Genomic DNA, 11,211 nt, shown 5'->3' with positions numbered 1-11,211 from the left:
AAAAAAAATAATAGAACTACTGGCAAAACCTTTAAAACATTTACAATATCTAATGACCATTTTTACAAACTTTTGAAAAACATACATGAATAGTACCATTAAATGGGTTAGTTTTCCAACTTATATTTAGAGTTCCCACATTATCAGTGCCTGATACATGGCTGAAACTCAATAAATATATTCTGAATGAACACTACAGCCAATAACCAAACACAAAACGCCCACTCTTGAAAGACAAATGTGGTTGAAGGAGAAAACCATATCATGGGAAGAAATTATCAGTAGAATTCTCAACATTGAAACTTTAAAAATAATTATTTAACTTTCCTCAAAGAATACAGTTAATTCATATTTTTCTTTTGGAGAGACAACATAAACCCAAAATCTACTTGACTAAGTTGTTTATATAAGTTTTTGGAATACAGTTCAATGAAATGCAACTTCAATCACACATTGAATCACACAAATGTCTTTAAGTACTCAGTTTTTACACCCTAAAGGGTTATATATAACCTGTCAATCATCCAGCAAGAGTAAGAAGTCCCTTGTTTGCTATGAAAAACTCATAAAGGAGGCTATGAGACCCAATCACTTTTCATCATTATTAAGTCCGTGTTAGTCTTTATTAAAACAAAATCCAAATTTCAGACACTGAATTACATGATATATATAAGAATATACAAAAGTAAAAGAAAAAACAGCACATATCGACTACACTAGCATAGCAGACATTTCAACTGGTTATTCTATCCCAAATCCAAATGTTCACATCCAGGACGTCACAGAGGTAACCTCCTTTTGTACCTAAATTAAAAAGAAATCTATTTAATAGAAGAGAAAGAAACAAACAAACCAGAGTTGATTTGTAAATTGCCTAACAGTTTCAGTGTATTAAAATCCTAACCTAAGATATTGTGTATATGTGGGAGGGTGTGTGTGTGTGTGTGTGTGTATGTATCCACAAGAAATTATTTACGTTTTAGAGAGAAGAAAAATGGCAAGGTATAGCGATAGACCTCATAAAGTCTCAAGCAGAGAGCTGGAGGTTTCCTGGTACTGATTCCCATGTAAACTGAACACAAACTATCCATAACTGCCACCCTGCTTTAATATACATTTAATACTGCCATAACTTGAAAACTTGTATTCAGTAGGTAAATAGTCCAAATCTGGTTTCCTCTATGAAACTGACATTTCATTGCTGTATCACAACCTTGAATAGTTATTTCATCTGACCAAAGGGATTGGTCAAAAAATAAAAACAGTAAAAAGCAATGCTCAAAACTCAAAATCCTCAAAATTCAATATAATAATAATATTAGCATCCTCCAATTCCAATTCATTTTGTGTTCTTGGGTTCATATAAGCTCAACTGCTTCAAAAATGCTCAAGTCTGAGTTACACAGCATTCAGTGTTGCAGATGATAGCCTGCAGAGCTTGGCTCATCCTACTGCTAGGAGGTAAACTCGCACGTTCCTCTGGCCCTACAGGGTATAGTGTCCCTATCTGACTGTAATTGGGAAAGGAGGAAGTCAAGGCAGAGGCTATTCAGCTCCTATCTCCCAAAATCCACTCTATGTTTGAGCATGTTGAATGAAGAAAATAAGGGTGTTCATTTTTAAAATGATCAGAATCACAAGGGTTTCCTTAATTTTTATGTCTCTAATTAAAATAAATGCCAGCATACCACTAAAAACATAAAGAAAAATTGCGCTTTTCAGTTACCTTACTGAGCTCTGGAAACAGTTCTTGTATCACAATGTCCAATAAAACATAAGTCAGCTAAAACGCCAAAAAAATATTTTTTAAGACATTAGACCAAAAAACCCCATAGAAACGATAAACACAAATTTAGCACTATGGTTACCGCTAAAGGGGAAGGCAGGGAATAAAACTGACAATATAAAACAAGCACAAAAGCAGTAGCTTCAATAGTATCCATAATGTTCTATTTTAAAGATGAGTTTTACATACACATGAGTTCATTTTACTATTATTCCTCATAATTCATTTTATGTTAAACATTTTATATGTAACAACAATTTTAAAGAAAACAAGCAGGATACAAAATTGTAGCTGTATTAAGATCTCAACGGGCTATGTAACAGACTATAAACAGTAAAATGTTAACTGTGGTTATTCTATGTAACCTGAATGAATGATGGAATTCTTGATATTTAAATTTTTACTTTTTTCATGAATTTTTAGTATATTCCAAATTTCTATAGTGAATATATATTTATTTTAAATCAAAACAGTTCATGTTATAAAGAAAAAAAGGTATTCAGCAAAAGAGAGTTATTAACAAAGATACTTTTTCCTATCCAAATGTTTGAATTACATTGCCTTCCTTTAGTATAGCATCACTTCACAGTTAATAATATACCAGACACCCTACTGTGTCATTTGCTAAACGTAGCCAACACTAGTCAACCTGCTTTAATGAATTTTACCTGCTTGTTGAGAACTGGCTGCTGTAAACCGTCAAAAAGAAGTCTGATGCTTTCATACTTGGCTTCTTCACCAATACACTTGACTATCAGATCTAAACAAGAAAGCCACATGTGAAACAATTTTATATTATAAAGTGACTTATCATTTACTGGATCATAAAGCAAAATCTCCACTCTCTTTCCCGGGTATTATGCAAAAACTGTAAATTAGCATTTCCTAAATCAGTGTTCTGGCAAGAAGCTCTTGGAAAAAAGGATTCTGTGGTCAAGAAATGCAGTATTGGGAATCCTCCTTTGGGAGATTCACAATGCACAATGCATACTGCAAGCTCTGGGGAATGCTGCAGTAAAGAAATCTGTTTATACTATTAAGTGATAAAAGACAGTTGGAAAATAATACATATTTTATTATCCCATTCAAGTAAAACAAACAAAATAAAATGCTAAAATTATGCACGTACATTTGTACATACATGTATAGAGATACATAAAAACTGTCTGTGAGGATTAACACCAAACGGGAGCTCGTAGCTACTTCTGCACAGTGGGGACAGGATGGCTTCTACTTTTTACTCTCTCTGTTTTCATAATATTTGAATATCTTAATATTTTTAATAATTAATTTAATTTTATGGTGAACATAGACTCTCTTCAATGAATATGACCACTTTATTTCTGTACTTTTTGCATAATTAGTATTGACTATCTTACAGAACAATCTCCTGGGAAAATGTTTACACACTAATTTAGAGTCCCCAAAGTTCCAATTCATGTGTGACTACACAGCTGTCATGTATCACTCCTATTACCACAGTCAGTCCTTATTAAAATCTGTGCTGAATGTTTTCCTCCAAGCAGGAAAAGAAAATTATTTTTAAGTAAACAAGGTGCTCAAATATTTGTCCTTTCCACTCTGATCATAATGAAACTCTTAATGCTGTTCATGGAAAATGCTCATTTTATGTTTGCTTTTATAAGGTAAATCTAACCCTGAGAGGCAAAAGCCAAATTCAATTTATAATAAGTTTAGTAGATCCTTGATATTTATGCGTCTTTGTGAATCCTTTAATTCACCAATACTACACAGAATTTCCCAATTAATATGCATGAAGCATAATGGACAAAAATAAACGATCCTTTCAGATTCTTCATTACTAAGGCAGAAATGAGTAGAGGACAACAGAAAGCATGCTAAGCTTCCTCAGTAGCTAAATTACTTCTTCCCAAATGAAGTCTTGAAGTAGATGTGATTCAAATTCGTGCCTGAGCAAAATAAGAAATTATTACATTCACTGGCTTTCCATGTTGTTAAAACTAAGACTGTTATTAAAACTGTAAATGCTAAAGGTCACTGTAATACAAAAGAAGTAAGAAATTACTTCATTATATACCTAGAGAAGATTCACTCAAAAACAGCTGTGGTTCACTTTCACATTCAGACCAGGGATTTAACTTAACTGTCTTCACAGAGCAGCAGGCTCATTCTGAGACTCATTTTTCAATGATGAGAATTTTCTAAGGTACTTTCCATTCTTACTCTATATTTTCTCCCTGGTCATTATTACCCACTCACACATGACTCCCATATATTTATCCTATATCATCATTCCTCCAATTTCCAAACCTGGATATTTAATTGCTTACTAGACATTTCCTCCTGAATAATGTATAGGCACTTCACATTCAAAATGTCCTAAACTAAATATCCTCTGCTTTGACCTCTTGACGTTTTTTCCTCATGTTTCCCATCTCAGTAAGAGGTTACTACCATTCATTCATTTAGTGGCCCAAGCCTACCTCCTTTGTAAGAGAGGGGATCACCCTCCTCCTTTGAGATACTATGTAACTTGAACATGGCTCTATAATCACATGTATGTTTTATTTGTATGTCTACCTTCCTGCCAGACTGAGCTACCCAAGTACGATTTTTATATCCCTTGCGCTCTGCACAGTGCCTGGCACATGGAACGTGCTCAATAAACTTGGGATGAATGAATGAATTCTGACCGTTCACTCACACACACTAGTTTAGCTCTTCTCCTGGTGAAGTGCTTGGGCAGCAGGACTCCAACCGTCCCACAAACCTATCACTTTGATCAGTCTGATTCTAAGTTATTGAAAGAATCCGACTATTGTGTGAGTAGAAACAGGCTTACCTTAAAGTTCTTAGTGCTAACATCATAAAAACCAAATTTTATTTAACCAATTGAGTTAATTTTAATTGGTTTCTGTAACTACTTCTAAAATTAAAACTCACAGTAAAAATTAGCCTCAATAATTACTATACATCATGACCTCAAAAGAGTGCTAATCTATATTAAACTACTTTTTAAATATTACATTACCTGGAATGTAATTCATCATTTCTTCAAAAGTCTGTTTTGCTCGTTTTTGCTTATCTTGGAGAGAGCGAGGTTCAGTGTTTTCACAAAATACAGCATCTAAAAAGAGACAAAAAGAAACATTTGCTGGAATTTTCACCTATTATATACAAAGTATTTCCTCATGGTAGAAATACTAATAAAACAAAGAAAAGCAAGACTTTTCGCTCTTTTAGGTCTAATTAAAATCCTTACGAGTACTCAAAACATGAAACAAACACATGAGAAAATACAAACCTCTGAGAAGTGTTATGAGTGAAACCAAACGGTGCTCCTGAAATAACTGTTCTAGTTTACAATGAAGATAGTAATCAGTGTACATTTCCAGGGTGTTTTTAAAGAGGATTCGAGTTCCCATTAAGAGATGATGAAGCCAGTCAGGAACCTGGAAAACCACCCGTCCTGAGAAGGATCACACAGAACACTTCATTAAGGTAAATAGATATCTGAACATTTTCCAATGCAAAAAATACAAATGGTCAATATTTTATTTGTAAACACTAATAACTTTAATATGTTCAAGATCAATTATATACATTGAATTCTTATTTTAAAAAGTACCTTCAATTAAAAAAGATTATAATGGGGCAATACTCAAGAGCATTAATTTGCATCACAGAAAAAATATAATACATGGATGAGAAACAGGTTTTAACAGTAACCACAGATATCTTACCTACATACATCAGGTAATCATAGACTCCTTCTAAAGTCATCATTTCCATAAAATAATTCTGATTTTGCTTTCTTTCTGTATTCTCAGCACGGTTTGCATTATTCTTAAACAGATCATTGAAAAGCTAAAGTAAAAGTTGAAATAAAAAAATATAGTTTATTACACCTGCTGATAATAATTACTAAGGGTAAAGTGATACAGAGCAAAGGCGTTTAAACTTTGTCCAATCAAAAGAGAATATTTTTAAAAACCCTACAATGTCACAGAGGTTAAGGTCTGCCCCCAAAATTCCACATTTACACCCAAAATTGAATTAAAAAATACAATATTTTGCGGGGGGCCAAAATATTAAACAAAAATCGACTTTCATTAGACATAACAGAAAATTCATTATTTATAAAGAACCCCTTTGATTTTTTACACCGAAAGGAGCAAATGAACATATCTACATAAAGATGCATAAAAACATCAATAATAGCTAATTTTAATTCTAACATGATTTAAAGATTATAAATCACTATTTAATTAAAGGATGTTTAGAGGTAAACATTAAGCTTTAAGCAAAGTTTATTTGGACAATAATAGTCAAAGCTCAGAAAGGCCTACTATATAAGAATTACTTATAGCAAAAATGCTAAAGTGCAACTAAATCGCAGCCCTACTTACCCCAAAAGTATGCCAAAAAAAAAAGAGTCTATTATCATTAATAATAATCAAATAGCAGAAATTAAGGAACTAAAAACAAAAACTGATAGGGAATTCCCTGGTGGTCCAGTGGTTAGGATTCCGTGCTTTCATTGTCAAGGGCCTGGGTTCGATCCCTGGTCGGGGAACTAAGATCCTGCAAGCCACGCTGTGTGGCCAAATAAATAAATAAATAAATCTAAAACAATTTTTTTTAACTGATAGAAAAGACCAACAAAACCAAATGATAAAACGGACAAAGGCTTTGGCAAGATTGATCAAAAAGGAAAAGGAAAGAAAAAGACAAAAAATGTCAGGAATAAAAGGGGACATAATTATAGATGTCAGAGAAAACAAAATATTATTGACAACTTCAGGCCAAAATTTTGAGAATTTTTTTAAAAACATAACCTATCAAAATCTGACTCATGAAATAATAAACCTGAAGAATATTATAATCATAAAAGAAATTAAATTGGTTGTAAAAAAAAAAAAAATTCCCACAAACAAAACTTGAGGCCTAAATGGCTATTAACAGGTTATCACTTATTTAAAGCACTAATAATTCCAATTATAATTCTACCAGCAAATAGAAAAAGATTAATATAACCTTAATACCAAAACCTGACAAGGATACAATGAGAAAGAAAAATTATAGGCTAAGTACACCCATAAACATGGACTTAAATTTCCTTAACCTCATAAAGGATTTCTACAAAAAAAGCTACACTATTTATTATTTAATGGTGAAACACTGCAACCATTCCCTTCGTATAGCAGGTCCTAGCCATGAATGAAAGAAAACTGCCATCATTTGCATGTGTAAATCTAAAAGAATTAATGGATACGTTACTAAAATTAATATAAGTCTAGCAAGATTACTGAATTAAAAATTAATACACAACCATCAACTGTATTACTGTTTACCAACAATAAACCTATAAAGTGAAAAAAATTAAAGATACCCTTTATAGTGATAAACAAAATGAAGGGTTTTTTTTTGGGCTCACATAGCTCCCCATACTGGGTCCTACTCTGGCACTGAACTAAGCTTCTTGCAGACAGGTAATTTATCTTTATATTCCCAGTGCCTCTCCATAGCAGGCACACAATAAAGTATTTGTTCAATGAATCGATGAAATATTTTATAAGCCATTAAAATTATATAATACCAGCAAATAAATATATTATAGCAATTAATTCCTTGATTACTGGAAGTTGGTGATTTACAGCTTAAGAAAACCACTTTTAAAAATTCCCCAAAATACAGAATGATAGTTTACGAATACGGTTTCTAAAGAATCACTTACCCCAGGCTTCCCTGGTGGCACAGTGGTTAAGAATCTATCTGCCAATGCAGGGGACACGGGTTCGAACCCTGGTCCGGGAAGATCCCACATGCCGGGAAGATCCCACATGCCGTGGAGCAACTAAGCCCGTGCACCACAACTACTGAGCCTGTGCTCTAGAGCCCGTGCTCCGCAACAAGAGAAGCCACCACAGTGAGAAGACCACACACCACAATGAAGAGTAGCCCCAGATCGTTCCAACTACAGAAAGCCTGTGCACAGCAATGAAGACCCAACAGAGCCACAAATAAATAAACAAATAAAATAAATTTATAAAAAGAGGAAAAAAAAAAACCCACCCCGTTTAAAGCAAAGAACGAAGCAACTACATATACTCCTTATACTGTACAATTAATTTCCACATAAGGAAAATATAAAGTCCCATCCATTTCATTAACACAGGATTCTCCCTATAATGGAAAAGTCATCTCAAGTAGGACAGCTTCAAACTTAATGGCTCTCTGAGGCAATGCACAGTACCTTCTTATTATTTTCTGAAGTAGGGCTGAGAATGGTCAGTTCTGGTTTACTTGGTTTAGGCTTTGGAGATTCACAAGAATTAATGAAATTCATGATGAAAGGTTCCAAATGCTGACCTTTCTGTGGAGATCATGGTATAAAAATCAAGATTATGATTTTCATTATCATATAACCCATTAAAATTTATTGCTATTTAAATATGCTTATAACTATCATTTTATAGAATACACATAAATCAGTCATTCACCTCTTTTATTAGTTTTCCAGGAACAGACTTTATAATTTTCCCTGCAATTAAAAGTAAAATATTAATTTTAACAAGGCATAATATACCTCATAACTGCTCATATAAATACTTTACTAGGTAATTTAAAACACTAAACAGCCAAGTAAAAAGCAAAATGGTAAAAAAAATATTTATAATTGAGCATTTCACGCTTAACAAAAATCTACAATAAATCAGGTAGTCTTAACTATTTATAGATACAACATTTGGGATACTTTAAAGTAATCCAGTGGGGTGAGAGGCAGGTGAAGGGCTGGAACAAGCCAAGTGTCAATAACTATTGAAGGGATAAGGAGTTCACTATACAAATCTCTCTACTTTTGTGTATATTTGAAATTTTCCATTGAAATGTTTTCAAAACATTTTAAGCAATGGTGAATATATAAAGATATCTAAAAGTATGCAAAAGTTAGTCAAAAGGAAAAAGAAGCTCTAAAAGTTGCTACACTATTTAAATTGGCTATTTGAATAGTTTGCATTCTCAGCTTTAGATTAAGAATATATATTCTAATCCTGTTTGCCAGAATTTTCTCTTGATCGTATCTCCAGGTTCCTTTATTATAAAATATCAAACATCACGAGATTTTCTCAAGCATTTAGAAATGACTGTAAAAATCAGTCAAAGTTGATTAATATAATTTAAATTTCTTTCAGTCCGGTTTAGAAAAAAGTAGACTCTAATGGCAATAGCAAAAGGCAAAAACCCTCTCACCAGGCTATTTCTCCTATTTCTCCTATTTCTCCTTTGGTACCCCCATAAATTTCTCCTTTGGTACCCCCATAAATTACTCCTCCCACCTCAGAATTTCCCAAGTTCTTTGAACTACAGTGTTGCATCCTGTGCTTCTCTCTTCTACATGCTCTTCCTGAGCCAAATGTTTTGCTCAATCTGATTTCAAATAACATACAAATCTCTATTCTGTGCCTCTCTCCTGGCCTCTCCTACCTTATAAAACTTCCTCAACTGGATTCTATAAACTCAACAAGTTCAGAACTACTCTAAATTTATTCCGTATCTCAGCAAGTAACAGCATTCATCCAGTTGTATAAACAGAAACCTGGATCATCATTTTTTTTTATTTTGGAGACTTGATTAAATGTTTATTCATTTTAATTCTGCCTTTTTAAACATTTTGAAGCCAATATATTGTGTTTTCCACATCTGAAATATTTTTTTAAATTTTATTATTTTTTGATCATTTCTTCTTCAGTCAAACCTAGTCAGTAACCAGGTCTACCCAATTCTATCTCCTAAACATTACGTATAACCAAATACAAAATGTTCTCACATTTTCCCTCGATAAGACACACACGAAATATTCTGGCTCAACTATATGTATTAATTTGGAGAGGGCTTCCCTGGTGGAGCAGTGGTTGAGAGTCTGCCTGCCGATGCAGGGGACACGGGTTCATGCCCCGGTCCGGGAGGATCCCACATGACGTGGAGCGGCTGGGCCCATGAGCCATGGCCGCTGAGCCTGCGTGCCCGGAGCCTGTGCTCCGCAACGGGAGAGGCCACAACAGTGAGAGGCCCGCGTACCGCAAAAACAAAAAAAAATTGTAGAGATACAGATAGAAGCCAAATGCCCACTTGTAATATTTATTCATTTAGTTCTATATATACTTAAGATGACATTATATAAAATATATTTAGAAATACTGCTTCTCTTCCATTATGATATTTAACAATTTTATTCAAACTTTTCCAGCTTATCTTATTGCTTAGTCTATACTGAACTTTATATAAAAGGAATCATGCTGCATACATTCTTCTGCCTCTTGCTTCTTTCATTCAACATCATGTTTTTAAGATTATCAACACTGTTCCAAGCAGCTACATGCCATGGGTATGCATTGCTCTAAGTATTCATTTTGTGAAACTACTATAATTTATGTCTACTCTATTGCTGATGAACATCTGCATTATTTCCAGTTTAGGCTACTATAAGCAATGCTGCTAAGAACATTGTTAAATATGAATACAAGATTCTCTAGAGTGTATATCTCAGAGAGGAACTGCTGGGTCATTCAGTTTTACACCAAACTGTTTTTCCAAGTGGTTTTCCTTTTTTTCTTAATTGAAGTATAGTTGATTTACAATATTATATTACTTGCAGGTGTACAACACAGTGATTCAATATTTTTATAGATTATACTCCGTTAAAGTTACAAGTGGTTTTCAAATTTATATTCCCATTAACAGTATATAAGAAGTCCTTCAGAGTTTTGATACATGGCTTCACTCTATAAATTATTTTTCTAAATTAATCTGAAAATACTGCTTCTTTTCTTTTCAGTTTATCTTCTTCTATATGATTATTTAAATTGACTTACCAAGATTTACGTCTGGTAGTATCTTATCAAGAAATTGTGTTTCCCCACCATTGGGGGAGAGAAAATCTGCCAGAAGTTGACTATTACTCAATTCTGGATGCTGCAGAAGTTTCTTGATGAACAAAAACAGAAAAAAAGGGGGGGGAAAAACAGTTTTAACAATCTAGAAGAGTGATGAAAACTACATTAAAATGATTTTTTTAACCAAGAAAACAATTTTAAATCCTCAAAGGCTATTTCATATTCAGAATAATAACAAAGCACATTTATAGAAAGAATAGCATCATATAAGAGGGTAAGACCTCTATAGTCACACATGAATGGGTTTGAATTCTGCTCTTCCATTTGCTAGCTAGCTGTCCCTAGAAAAGTTCATATATTGCCTAAGAGTCAGTTTCCTGATGTGTAGAATGAAGATAACACTACCTACTTACAGTATTGTTAGATGAGGCACAGTACCTGATACACAGGAAGGAAGATTAAACATTAGCTAATATTATTTCTCAGTTTCTCAACTATAAAATAAGTATTACAATATCATACATCTATCTTGATAATTAAAGGAAG

At 33.3% G+C, this 11,211-nt stretch overlaps 1 protein-coding gene across 8 annotated transcripts in view; it reads right to left on the bottom strand.

Moving 5' to 3' along the window:
* Nucleotides 1–588: 588 nt before the first annotated feature.
* Nucleotides 589–11,211, bottom strand: part of SNX14 (sorting nexin 14) — a 69,086-nt gene continuing 58,463 nt past the window's right edge. For 6 of the 8 annotated variants that reach the window (XM_027091198.1, XM_027091211.1, XM_027091220.1 and 3 more), the window contains 9 exons: nucleotides 10,645–10,756; nucleotides 8,272–8,312; nucleotides 8,025–8,144; nucleotides 5,512–5,635; nucleotides 5,073–5,237; nucleotides 4,800–4,895; nucleotides 2,455–2,546; nucleotides 1,727–1,783; nucleotides 589–804 (listed from right to left, as the gene is read on the bottom strand). In XM_027091198.1, the coding sequence (XP_026946999.1) occupies nucleotides 766–804; nucleotides 1,727–1,783; nucleotides 2,455–2,546; nucleotides 4,800–4,895; nucleotides 5,073–5,237; nucleotides 5,512–5,635; nucleotides 8,025–8,144; nucleotides 8,272–8,312; nucleotides 10,645–10,756 (846 nt within the window). In that variant the 3' untranslated portion in view covers nucleotides 589–765. The remainder of the gene's footprint in view (nucleotides 805–1,726; nucleotides 1,784–2,454; nucleotides 2,547–4,799; nucleotides 4,896–5,072; nucleotides 5,238–5,511; nucleotides 5,636–8,024; nucleotides 8,145–8,271; nucleotides 8,313–10,644; nucleotides 10,757–11,211) is intronic. The other 2 variants (XM_027091228.1, XM_027091233.1) reach the window with 2 other exon arrangements.

The sequence above is a fragment of the Aethalodelphis obliquidens genome, unplaced genomic scaffold, assembly GCF_003676395.1.
Source record: "Aethalodelphis obliquidens isolate GAN/ISIS:26980383/991018 unplaced genomic scaffold, ASM367639v1 scaffold3, whole genome shotgun sequence".
Taxonomy (NCBI): domain Eukaryota; kingdom Metazoa; phylum Chordata; class Mammalia; order Artiodactyla; family Delphinidae; genus Aethalodelphis; species Aethalodelphis obliquidens.
This window is presented reverse-complemented; position numbering and strand designations above follow the sequence as displayed.